This window comes from Pleurodeles waltl, chromosome 3_1 (genome assembly GCF_031143425.1).
Source record: "Pleurodeles waltl isolate 20211129_DDA chromosome 3_1, aPleWal1.hap1.20221129, whole genome shotgun sequence".
NCBI classification, from domain to species: domain Eukaryota; kingdom Metazoa; phylum Chordata; class Amphibia; order Caudata; family Salamandridae; genus Pleurodeles; species Pleurodeles waltl.
Genome location: NC_090440.1, coordinates 1649273914 through 1649287797, shown reverse-complemented (window position 1 = coordinate 1649287797; position 13884 = coordinate 1649273914). Strand labels below are relative to the sequence as shown.

The window sequence follows — 13884 nt, the reverse complement described above, 5'->3', positions numbered from 1 at the left end:
AAAAAAGGTAATAAAACGTTACTAAACACGCCACACAATACTTCAAAGCCGTCACTGTACCAGTGTGATTACTGGATAAAATTAAGTCGATCTTGGGGGTTCTTTAACGAAGCATGAATTTAAAAAAAACAAAAACAAAAAAAAAAAAAAAAAAAACACACGACTAAGTAATCAGTCATTGGAGGATTAGAAGCCATGCGACTAGCTTTGCCCACTCACTTCACACATTTAAAATTTCACCCCCGGTTTGGTGGCTTGCACTTCGATCACCGCGGTCATACCAAGGAAAGGTGGACGAGTATATTATTACGAATTGACAAGATGCATACTTGGCACTTTTTTATTAAAATAAAATCTGCATAACATTTGTTTCTTGGTTGAAGGACCAATTTACAACATTTTAGCCAAACGTGACCGTTTCAAAGATGAAAGCATGTTATAACGTTCAGTACAAATTGAAGGTTACCATACAGTCCCATTAGATATACACGAACTGGGCCCAGGTTAACCTAAATCTTACGGTATATGGTTAGAACAACTACTTTTAATGAACGCATACTAGTAATTGCGGGCGCTCCATTTGGCATAGCCGCCAATCAGTGGCTTTTTACATAGTAAAAGGCATTAAAGGACTTAAATGCAAGATCCATATGAGCAAGTTCAGCCTATGGACTTGGGAGGTCTGTCTTTTAGATACAAGGAAGATAAAACTATTTAAATGCACGCCTTGCCTGTGTGCTTATTCAGTAGTTCAAATGTTTTCCTTAACAAGTGGCAAGTAGGTTGACAGCCAGTCCCCAAACCGGGCCCTTCCAAAAGTGTTTAGTTGGAGATTGAGCAGAGTTAAAATTGTAAGTGCCCTGAAATGAAAGCAGATACAAAGAAGTTTTGCCTTGCCACCACTTTTGGTAGAGAGAAATACTAGAACTTTACATGAAGATATATCATCTGTGTATTAAAAAACTGTTAAAGAGCGGCATAAATCTTTACCTACTTAAGCAACTATTTTAAAGCTTTTCACTCCACAAGCTGCCACCTGATCTTGGGGGGGGGGGGGGGGGGGGGGGGACTTCTTTGCATTTCAACCCCCACTTCTAAAACATAAATTGTACACAATTATTGAACGGAAGAGGTCCTAACACTAAGAAGAAAAGCAGGAAGCCCTCTTCCTAATAGGACAGTGTGGAAGTGATTTCTACCCTTGTCTTCCAAACGCAACACTGCATGTGTTATTAAATGCAGACTAACTGCCAAAAGCCAGATTTCTGTTGAAACCAATAGGATTTCTTCTAGAAGGCAACAGTTAAAGAATCCGTGTGGTTAATGCCCTATTTGGAAACCGTTGAAACTTCCGATTTTACAAACGGGGACGGCTATCAGCAAGTAAACGGGTACTATTACATGTAGTGAACGTCAGGAGTCCATTAGCACGTAATGTCACTTTTTTTTTTTAAATTGGCAGCATTTCTCTAACCAGGAGGCCAAATATTTAAGTTTTAAAATTACAAGGTCGAACTCTGTAGCATCAGCAGCAATAGACAGAAAAACCGTATTAAAGCTGATATGTAAAACTAATTTCAGAAGAATATTGGCATAGGATTAAAACAGTACAACAGCATACTTCGAGTATGGCTTAGAGCTAGATACAAAAACGCCCATCCCGAGAAATTAAAAAAAAATTAACGGATGCCATTTTTTTCTCCAAACAAATTACGTGTGCAAGTGATAAAACCGTGAAACTCCCATGGAGGAAAGTAAAACTATGAACGGAAATTAAACTAGGTGGCGGGCTTGGAGCTGGACAGCTGCCTCACTCGCCAAACTTGTGACTACAATACCCCCAGCGAACCCCCCACCTCACTTACAGGTGGGATGAGCCATTGATTCTTCCGGCTGAAACTCAGCTGTCAGAAACCACTGACCTGGTAGTCAGTCAAGATCTTGCTGCTCAAGTTCACCATGCAATGCAAAAGGGTGCTAGGCAGGGAATCAGTGGCCCGGGAGAAAACTCCCTGCGCGCCACAGCCACTTCGGAACTTTGTTTCAGAAAAAATTGAATGGCCAAGTAGGGCGCCCTACAAAGAAGCATCTGTGCATTCAGTGCAACTTATGCACTGTCAGTTGCAATGAAGGCTAGGATTCCAGCCAGGTCGGGTGGATCTCAGCGAGGACAATCGTATATTCCATGGTAGCAGAAACCGAAGCCGACCAGGCGTGTCTATCATGTTTCGCCTTATTTGCCCGCTTACGCCAGTTTAGTTTGCCACCTCACGTGGAAAAATGTCCATGTCCCAGAAGCAAGATAGCATCGACCCCTTGCGCTTTCTATTCCAGACTGCTAGAGTAATCCGCCTACTCCAGGAACCCAGCAGCTGACCAAACCAGATGAGCAAATGTAGGTTCCATGGAAGAAAGTTCTGCCTGCAGCGAAAGTAGGCCGCGACTTAAAGCGAAACTAATTTTCAATGCAAATCGCGTAATCATAAACAATCCTCCACCCATTTAGCCCTAAAGAAAGAATACTGGTCAAGAGTAAACAAAAAACACTGATTAAGGCATTAAAACGGAAAAGCTTTCAAACTGCTGACGTGTTCAAGAGGGAAGTTTTGTGGAATGATGACCAGGTTTCAGTCCTCCATTTCAAGCTGGCGTTTTAAGCTGCGGGGAAGAAAAAAAATGTATATAAAAAACAACGTTTTTTTTGCAGGGGGGGGGGGGGGGGGGAAATAGGCACAAACAGTTTTAAAACCTTTAAAGTCTCACCTTTTCAAGTAGGCGTGGACGTTGTCATAACCATGATGCTTAGCCAAGTAAACCAGCACCCCAGTTGCACACCTTCCATTGCGCTGTCGGCAGAAGCTACAGTTGCAGATACCACGGCAAGGGGGGCACTGCCAGTCCTGTAACAGAAGATGTGAAGTGTTAGCATTGTTCAACAGGGGCCAGAAAGTGATCATTTTGCAAAGACGCATCATCGCAATTAGACCGATGAGATCTAGGATCTTCTCTACCAAAACAAAGGGGATGGATCCTGATGACTACGGAAGGTTAGATCTAGAATACTAAATCGTAAAGAGTAATGTCTCTTAAAAAAATTGAATACACGCTTGTGGGTGTAGAAATGTGAATACAGGCACAACCTAGGGCAGAGGCCGGCTGACACATACATGACACGTGTGAGACTTTTAAGAACGGATTACCCCATATGAACTTTACGGTTGTAGCTCACTCTGTCTTAACTCGACAGAACAAGGTATCCATCCAGGCATGTATAGGATACCCAGTTTTCTTCAATTATTGGACTAGCACCTCTAGCTGTATATTTTTGTAAGAAACATGCAAAACCTTCCTATTAACATTTTCACTCCTCACTGGCAATTGTCCTCACCTTTTCTAATAGTCTCTGAAAGTAAATTGATAATCGACTGCTCACTGCAAATTTGGAATGCAGTCCTACTTTGAAATATCAGGTTTCATAATCAGTTTCGCGTGGGACTGCTGGAGGAGCTGCTCGTTCTTATTAAATAAGGCAAACAAGTAGGGAGGCACACTTCTCTGCATCATTACAGACATGGCCCTGCTCTGAATGGGAGCTACAGGGTGTTGTGTAACCAGAAAGCCTGTGAGATTCCACAATTATTATTGTCATTGCTACTTCATTTAGGTATATGCCGAATTGGGGTCTACAATGAGAAGCTGGTCAGCTTGGTTTAAGGCAGACCATCAAGAACACAAGGAGGCAACAGCTGAAAGGCTCCGCAAGTCAGAACGATGTCCACAAGTGTCTTACTGGGTCCAGCAGGGCAGCTTTCACAGACTCGCCATATCTGTTCTTAAGACACGGCCCACAGAACTGGCCCCGCACACCAACACAGTCAGGATTGCGACAGTTCGTTTTGGTATCCGTGGTTTTCTGCCGACACTGGTGACAGGTGCTGCCCTACAAAAGAGCAAGAGTGAAATCAAAGTTTAGATAACAAGAAATCTCAAGGACACATTGTCAGCTGCTAGCAAGTTATGCCCGGAATCCACTACCTGTACTTCTCTAATCAAGCTTCTAAAAAGAAGCATGGCATGTTAGTGGACAGACGTCACTTCTTTCCCCTCTAGACTGTACACCATTACTCGGAACATAAACCTGACTTAACACAAGCAGTCAGCTTCTAAAAAGCGGAAGGCTCCTGTAATCAACTATAGCTCCTAACTGGTTTTAAAGGTCTATAATTAAATCGGCGCAGTTGAGACCAATGCTTCCAAAGAAACAAATAATCATCGGAACCAGTCTGCAACAGCCCTAGTGCTTAATAATCCCCACCACGTGTCAATGGCTGTAGTGTAAACCTCCTATACACACACACACTCCTGCCCTGTTCAGAAACATTTTGTTATCACTAGGCACTTTTCTTTAAGGCACTGCAGGATTGCTTATAAATTCCAGAGGTAAATAAAGTGCGTGCCTGGAATCCAGGCATCAGCAGAGCTACACTAGCATTAGAAAAAAAAAAAAAAAAAAACAAAAAAAAAAAAAAAATCTGGTCCCCATCTAGCACATTAATGTTTGCCTTGCATTGCTGCAAATTGACCTCCCACGTCCACATTAAAGTCCAAGAAATATATATTTACAAAAAAAAGTAAGGGGCCAAACAACCCTTTCAACTAAACTGTGTCCTGCCCTGTGCATACTGCAGCGTAGCATCTAAACTAGCCAAATCTATTGGGCTTTCCCGAAAGATCATTTAAAATGTAGAACCAGTGTCAGTTACTTACAGTAACACTGTTGTACACCTTATCACTGGCATTTACAGAGATGTTGTCCAATTCATCTTCTGTAATTTCCTCCACCGGGCGAACTACGTGTGTAAAAGTTAATGAATTCGGGCGGCTTCGCCTTGGAGCCTCTTCCTATGAGGAGAAAGAAAACAACTTTGGATAAGGAACGATAATCACAGCCACATTTGACACCAGGATATCACATGCAAGTGTCACTTGTTTTGCAGGTCCCCACAGGTTTATAAACTTAACTATTGCTCTTCAATACCTTGATGCATTTAGAGTCTCGGTGTATTGTTCTAGATGTGTTAAATTCTCGGTGATCTTACTTGCACTTGTTTTAACTTATGCTTTGTTTACGAGCCGAGTGTGGCTAGCATGCACGGTAAGGCAGAGTTTAAATAAATCGAGTGGAGTAATTACTAGGTCAAATGTCACTTCCATCTAGTAAATAAACATCCTGGGCCCATTAAACCACTTCAACGGGCATTGATTAAGATTAACATACATTTTAAATACAGTCTAATCGATTTAAATTAATGACAGGTGCATGAATAGTTGTAAACTGCAGGCTCTTCCCTCTCTAGACTTCATTATACAACAATAAAAAGAAAGCCACATGATATCTTACTTCCAGATACTCGTCCTCAAGCTTCCTCTTCCTCACCAAGTAGAAGTGGTCATTTTCTTCCTCTTCGTGCGTTGGGCTGGGAGGACCATCCACCAGAGACCGCGATCTGGTGCGGGGTGGAGCAGTCCGCTCAGAACTGCTCCTCAGCACTCTTCCAGAGCCTGGGGTTCTTGGCGAGCGTTTGGATTTCTACAAAGACAGGAGACAATTTATTTTGGGAAGAATATTGCTACGTCTACATGAGCAATGAGGAGCAGAAAGAGCCAGACAGTGGAAACAGTCAACTGCGTACCGGGGTGCTTGGAGACTCCAAGGTCCGCTTCATGGCGAATCCGGGAATACTATTTAACTCCGCCATTAGTTTTGCAAGCTAAGAGAAAAATAAATAAAAAGTTAACAGAACCCCTCAAATACTTAAAATATACACACACCCCCAGGTTGGGGTCGCAGTATTGCTATATCCTACATTGAAACGACTCTTAAACAGTCCAACAAACGTCAATAAATGTGATGGATGTTATGGATCGGGCGCTTAGACCGCTACTTGTGTATTAGGAGGGTCCTAGGGGATGAACGTTTTACACAGGTATTCACAAAGAGTCCCTAGTTAACCTTGTTCACCCAAAGCCCCAGAGAAATGGGATAGTCGTACACCAGACAGGCAACAGAGGATAGTTACCATGGCTTTATTCTCCTTGATGTTCCGCGCTCGCTTCTCCAAGAAATTGGAGCTTTGCTCATCCTCGGAATCGGAATCGGAATCTGAATGGGAGGTATTGGCTGGAGTTTCGGAGGCTTCTTGCTGAGGCTGATTTCTAGTACTCTTTCGAACTGGAAACTTGAGAGCCACTTTCAGTGGGGCAGATCTTTTTGGGCGCATCCGCTCTGGTTTCTTAAATGCATCTTCTGGAGAGCTGTTTACATTCACATCGCTAAGTTTCTATGTAAAAAATAAAAGTATCCAATCACTATTTAAGCCAGATTCTTTTGACAAAAATGAAAAAAAATATTCTTAAAGCTATGCACTATAACTGAAGCATCAGTAGGTCACTTTGGCTCCTAAAATATTACTTTACATCTGCAACAAAAGTTCAAGGTTAACTAAAACAGATGTTTAGTCAATTTTCTAAAACAACAACATCTCGACTGAAATCTCTTGCCCAAATTGGAGGGGCGGGGATGGGGTTAAATGCATTGACAAAGCTACATTTAGTGTTAGAAAATAAGAGTCAAAACACATAGGAGGGATTTAGCAGGAGCAGGCAGAAGAATAGTTGTAAAGCAGCCCCACATTCAGTTCAATGCAAACACTGAATTGTTAACAGAATACACTGAAACAGTCAATAGCAATAGGTAAGAAATGAACTCCACTGGGTTGAGCCAAAACACGATTGACCGAAAGGCGACCAAAGAGACTCAAAGAAGGTGAACGGCTGAGAGGAGCAGACCCAAAACCCACTTTCTGAACAGTTGAACAGTAATAAATAGATCCTTTTGTCTGCTATGCTGGCGAAATCTAGACCAAAAAAGGTCCATCGGTGTATAAAAAAAAAAATAAAAAAAAAAAAAGTGTCTGTCAGGAGTGAGGGAAAAGAGGCTGTCCCTACAGCCCAAATCTCAATTTCCTGCAGTCACCATGCTAGTGCTTGCATGGTACCAGTCCTTCATTTGAGCAAGTGGTTTCCATGCTCTGCACCAGCACTTAATTGTCAACACTGGAACATACTACAGACTGCCACATGGTAGCATCGTTTACCTTGTTTAGGTATGAGCACAACAGTTGTTTAAAAGTTCAATATACATTAAAGTAATATTAATAAATGAACGCATTAAAAATAAAGTACCTGCGGCCCAAGGCATTCTAATAGTTTGGGGTCCTAGAATAGTCTGAATTGTCACACTTGTAGAAGTGTGATACCAGCTGTGTTTGCATGGTCATTGGCACGCTGGCAAGGGCCATGGGTAGGGCGAGATGAAGTGACCTAACAAGGACTGCAACACTTTTCTACAAATTAAGCACTAGGTACCACCAAGTATCTTCTAGGAGCTTCACAGTTAGTAGCTTAATGGAAATAAAACTCGTTTGCATTCCCAAACATAGGGAAGAAAAATACATCAAGTTCTGTTGCAAATAAGTCAAGAGCGACACATCAGGGTAGATCGGAGACTGGTCTGTGTTCGAGGGACAGTTTTGAGGTTTCTTGTAAGTGCGTGATGTCAAGATATTTAGCCTCTGATGGAGAAATTCAATGCGCCGAGAAACACTGCTTAGCAGGCTTTCAATAAGGTGGGACAAGAAAAGGGACAAGAACGTTTTCACAAAAAAAAAAAAAAAAAAAAAAAAAGACGACCGCATAAATATACTTTAACCTGTGGTTCTTCCCTATCTGCCTGCCATGCGTCAGTACAACTGGCAAAGGTGGGATTTAAACGTGCACGTTAAAGCCAGACTCACCATTACACCTCGCAACTCGTGGTCCGAAAAGTCACTGAAAGGTTCATTGTCGGAATCCTCGTGGACATTTTTAGCCAGCTCTTTTGAGGTGTCTGACCTTAACTTGGGTTTCTGAAAAAGAAATAAGAAAAAAAATAAAAAGCACCTCTTGAAAAGTATGCACTTCCATAAAGCGCAGATGTGGAGGAAACTCATGTTTACAAGAGAATAGCTTTTGTTATCAAGAGAATGGCTGCTTAGAGGTTTACAAATGATTCAAAGCTGTTACGGCAGTCGACACGTTAGGTTATGTGACATTTCAAAAGGTAGAATAAGTAGCTAATCTGCCTCAGACAATTACTACCTAGAACCAGCAGCAAGAAGAAATTACAGTCCACGCTGTATATTCCTAACTACTGTATAGAAACGCTAGGAAAAAGCATGCAGCTCTAATCATGCACGAAGCAGGTCTGGCATTTTCGATATAGCAGACTCAATTGTGTTTATTCTTGTAGTGCACTTACTGTGTTTGCAAAATTATCAGAACCAAAACTGTCACAACTATCATCAGACGACGACGAGGTTTCCATGGGGATCAACTTCACATTTCGGAAGCCTTTGGATTGCTTCTCCCCGGAACGGTTTCCTTGCTGTAGCTGTGGAAGCAACAAAGCAATCAGAAAGGGACATTGGAAAAGTGAACTGTCGTTCTGGATTGTGTGCACAAGTAACGAAGCAAGAAAAGCACAAGTCAATGCAGGAACCTGCCGCCATTTTCTCCCAGAACTAAAACTGCGTACAAATGGCTTTAAGATTTCAAACATACAAAATAGCTTCAGCAATCAGACTGCTTGCCACGTTTGACTTAAAAAAAAAAAAAAAAAAAAAAAAAAAAAAGCCACAAACATTCCATTTAGAATACAAGGGGTCATGTGTGGTAAGTTGCTCATTGCGATGAGTGTGGATCAATAAACGCACAAGTAGGCCACCCTCAAACTAGGGGTCAGATGTAGCAAAGGTTCTTACCCATTCTGTGTCTATGGGAAAAAGTGTTCGTACATATGGCCCTAGGTGTCCATAATAGGCAGGGGCAGATGCATTTCAGACACAGAAATGTCAATCCTCTTAGAGGTGAGCGTCACAAATGAACCATCACCACACTAGACCTTTCCAAACCAATAGATTGTCTTGCTGGTTTTATCACGTCACCTGAGGAATATCACATCATAAAGTGCACAAAGCAGTTTGACACATCTCAGCATAGTACTCAATTCTCGCTATAACATACGCTGTTTAAAACTAATGCTTATGAGAGGTTGTAGCCTTCTATCAGCTGGCCTACTGCAAGCGCTTTACTTTATGTTGGTTTGGAGACAACCCAAAAGCAGAGTCGAGCGGGGCAATGCAACCCCACTCTGGTGAAGTGCATCTCTAGATGCAAAAGATTCAGTGAGCATCACTCGAGAGATTCAGTGTGAAGCACTTTCAATCATTGACCTCGTAGAACTCAGTCTTTTCCACTCAGGCAGTCAGAAAAAATAAATAGTGCAGAACCCGGGGCAGTGTTTCAACCACCATCGTATTTTGCGCTATACCTGACCTCCACTGTTAGCATTGCTTAGTGACAACAAGCGTTAATTGTAATGCCACAGTGAGTAACAGCATGCCGAAGAGTCTGCTGCGAGGGGTACTGCTATAAATAAAAAAAAAGTACAACTTTATCAGCGCTGGGTGAGCAAGACAAAAAAGTGTCCCAATAAAAGACTGGAGCAAATTAGAATACATGATATAACAAGCAGTGGCAACGTCGAAAAGTCTGGCCATGGCCAGTCTGTAAAACTGGACAAAAAAAAAAAAAAGTTGGGCTTCAAATACCTTTTGATTTTACTGCAGTTATCACATTTTTAGGCCGAGCATGCAAGTGCTTTGCCCTGTTGTAAGTATTGTGGACTTTTAACCACGCCCATCACTTTCACTCATTTGTGAGCTTGCCTTTCAAAAATCCTTTATCATTGGTAAATGCTTTACGTTTGTCCCTTCTTGGGGCGGTTTTGTTACCACCTTGCAGACTGCCCCGTTACATGGATAACTGCATGTTTGCTGGTACGTTTGACTGCAAGCGAACATTTTTATTTTTGTCTCGCCTTCGCGCTCATGCTGGCATTGGAGCTTTAAAGTCGGGCCTATTAGGTCAACTGTTTTACTTTTCATATTATGTGGCAAGACAATTCCAGTTAGGAATTTACAACACCAATAGTTGTAACTCAAGCAAACGCTAGAACCATTGCAAATGATTTTTCTTCTACCCACTACAGCAGATGTCAAGAGGCAATGGGTCAGCCCACTTTAGCCATCTGCTAACTTCACTGCAAGTGGTCTTTCACAAGAGGTAGACCCACAAACAAAGTAGCCATCTTTCACGCCAGGGAGCACTGTGACTGATTTTTGAGACAAGAACGTTTTTTTTTTTTGCTTTCAGACAATTTACTTTTATATTGTAGAGGGTCCAGCAGCCTCCACAACAATGTTTCAAAAAACAGCTACTGGCCAAAGAAATATCAGGCTTTGACCAAGCCATGGACCGGCAGCCAACACCAGCTTGCTCAAAACCCGCTTTATTGCAGGTATGTTAAGCCCCTAAATCCATCAGACATAGGTTTGTAATAAACACAATCACAACAACACTTAAGTTGAAGAAAGAAAAACACTGTTTAAACATTGGCACACCAGCCAGGACACTGAAGTGCATTACAGATGTTATGTACATCATAGGGACAAACTGACACTCCCCGCAATTGCTTGCGTAAGTTGGATTGGTCATTTTGGTCCTGTTTTATTCTGATATAATTGGCTATTTTTTTAGGGTCGAGTCTGCGTTGCATGCGCTCGCGCATGGAGACTTGTATTTATAAAAGGGCTCGGAGCCCTGTGAACCTCACGTCAGTGTTTTTTATTGGTTCGTGGGCTTCTCTAATAAAATCTGCTTGCTTTCATTAGTCGAAGGCACGCATATGTCATGCCTTTTCCAGTGGCTAGACCTCCTCCAGCGCAGCGAACAAGTACAGAAAACATGCGAGGCTCGCTGTTTTCCCATCGGCTCGTGGACTTTTTTTTCTCTAATTTACGAGCCCGATCTCGCTTGGCAGAAGTCGAGCGCTTTACGTACTTGATTTCACTTTTTCGGGTTATGTACATAAATGCACTTTTGCCCGATAGGTGAAAAGTAGGGTTAGGAGTTTACAACGCAATCAGCTCTAACATGAGCAAACGCTAGACCAGATGCATTGTAAATGCTTGTTTCTAAACTGGTGTGGAGTATTTTTGTGGCATTTTCATTGAGCGTATACAAATACTTTACACATTACTCCTGAGGTAAGCCAGACTGCACATGCCAAGCTCCCAAAGGAGTGAGCAGAGTTTATCTTAACTGTGTGACTCCAGTAGCCCTGAATAGCGAGGGTCCCTACTTTGAAAGGGTGAAATCTATTGCCAACAAGTGACCCAATTTTTAACAAAGGTTTTACTAAACCAATAGAGGCACAGCTAACAAATTAGTTCAATAATTTATAACATACATGCCCACACGTCAAATAAGGATTTAAAGAAAAAAAGGAAAGACTTTACTTTCCCCATTGACTAATACTGGAATATAGGCAGTTGGTGGTGGGAGACAGCTGAAAAGTAGACATTTTTTGGCTTTAAAATCTGAGTTTCCAGTCTGAAATGGGTCCATTGACACGTATGTCGATACCGAAAAAGAAAAGTCAATTCAATTATTCCAACGCTCTAGCCCTCTGCTGTGAAGGTGAGCTCTTATGGCAGAACTGCAGGCAGTCTTTTGTAGATTGGGGCGGGGACTAGATTAACACCCCACTCAAGTTGACAGTCCATACGTTATCACATTTAACCACATAACGCAATACATTTGCAAGCCCAAAGTGATAGATTGTATAGATTTTGGAAGCCGTGCTATATACTCCCGAGACATCGGCAAGGATAGAAGCAGTTGGACTGGACAGTAAAATTATATGGACAACAGACTACCGAATATCACCATTAGAAGTGACCCCGACACTGCATTAGAACGGTGAAACAAATGCCTGTTAAACCGTGTACATAGGCACTTTTCTACCAGAAGTGGTCTTATGCGGGGCCATGCTGCTGTATAAAACAAGATACATAAAATAATGTGGCTTAAGTTTACATGAGCAAAACCTACCATTTTAAAGTACGTTCAACTAAGATAAACTGCCCCACTGAATAATAAAAAAAAAAAGAAAAAAAAAAAAGAAAAAAAAAAAAAAAGGCAAAGACTCTCCAAGTATTTTCAGAACATTCATGAAGACAGCCTCGTTTGGGCGGACAAAACACTAAAGTACAGTTCAAGTATCAGAAACCCAGATGCAGCATAAAGACGTCACCAAATATACTACTCCAAATCTGATTTGGTGCACAAACGGGAATAAATGTACCCCACCCGAAACAAAATTAACTAATGACCCAGAGGCGGCAAGCTAAGCTGCCAGCTATACGTATACAGCTTCGTGTAAAAAAAAAATATATATATATATATATCTATCTATCTATCTATCTATCTATCTATCTCTATCTCTGGCTCCTCCGTTCAAGTGAGATGCAAAGCAAAAAAAAAAAAAAGCGGGCAAGCATTTTGGGCGTGATCACAAAAATGATGTACGCCCAGACGTTAGCCTGGTTCTAACATGGAGGCTACGTAAAGAAAAAAAATCCGAACGAGCAGGGGGCGTGATAAAGAACGCTTACGTCGAAGTAAAGAATGCTTTTCGCGCGCTGTGCTGATCACGTGGTTATGCGCGCCCTTTAAACCCAGCGCGGGAAACTACAGCGCTTTACTTGTTGAAACCCGAAAAGTGCATTGGAATATACTAGAGGAATGGCGGGTTTGCTGCCACCGCTGCGGGGCGCCAGGCGAAAACACGGGTTCTGCTACTGGCAACAATGTACATTTTGAGAAATGCCAACACATATTACCTAAATCCAAGAAAGCGCAGATTTAAATTCAAACCCCCTCCCCCCAAAAAAATCGTTATGGGATTGAAAAAACGTAAATCGACGAGCTGGAAAGTATACTCTACTTGAACTCTAAATAAGCGTTACACTCTTGAGTTAAACTGTGTGTTCTAAAGTAGACCTAGGTAAAAGTACTACGTTAGAACTGTTCAAAAGATAAACTAGATTCCATGGTACACGATTTACAGCAGACAAAAGATGCCCACAACTGTTACTACACGAGGACTTAGTGCACTGTACATCGCCACTAGATTCGTGTTGTGGTTACTACTGTGCGCAGTGCACTGAAGTAATTTTTTAAAGGGAGCATTAAAGCGAGTGCTGTACACGAGTCTCGGTCCATAAACCATGCAACTGGTTATCCTGGTTCAGTATGCAGTGGGCTGCAAACTACGATTGTATAAGCTGCAAAACAAGCAAAAACACCGACAACCACAACAATCCTGTCGTTGTGGGCAAAAGCACTGTGCATGCTGCAGCTTAGCAATGGACAGAAAATGGCTGAAGTACAACCTCCAGGATCTGTGCACAGTAAAAGCATGGACAGGAGCTCTAAATTGTATAGAGACTTAATCCAAAACAAAGTTGCAGATCAATTAAATTTTGCAGTACCATACTGTTACTGTCAGTAGCAACACTGGTGCATACTCACCTTGAAGGGATCCATGTTGCGTCTAATGTTCCGGGAGCCGATGTACTAGCACGCTTCCTCGGACAGCAACTACAGAGGAATGAACCGCGATAAAACACAGCGCGCCAAACCTTCCTCAGAGGGCGGAGCACTTTTCTCGCGCTAAAATCCGTATAGCCCTCCCTCTCCACGAGGATTTCGAACCTGCAGCCACGCCTACCATTGCCATTCATAACATTCCACTGTCCCTACTTTAGGAAGAGCTGAGCCGTGGCCGATGTAATGTTTATGGCATTTTCGTAGGACCGTGCATCCCCTGTGCTTCGGCGGTCTTAGTAGCTGTTCAATATCTGCAGCTAGCTCGAAACC

At 42.2% G+C, this 13884-nt stretch overlaps 1 protein-coding gene across 1 annotated transcript; it reads right to left on the bottom strand.

Moving 5' to 3' along the window:
- Nucleotides 1-326: 326 nt before the first annotated feature.
- Nucleotides 327-13679, bottom strand: CDCA7 (cell division cycle associated 7). Its single transcript, XM_069225362.1, has 10 exons — nt 13537-13679; nt 8360-8491; nt 7857-7967; nt 6081-6341; nt 5694-5771; nt 5402-5590; nt 4768-4902; nt 3791-3940; nt 2764-2900; nt 327-2658 (listed from the first exon to the last, which is right to left on the bottom strand). Exons 1-10 carry the CDS (start codon nt 13549-13551, stop codon nt 2628-2630), a joined length of 1239 nt encoding a protein of 412 aa, XP_069081463.1. The 5' UTR covers nt 13552-13679; the 3' UTR covers nt 327-2627.
- Nucleotides 13680-13884: the final 205 nt, after the last annotated feature.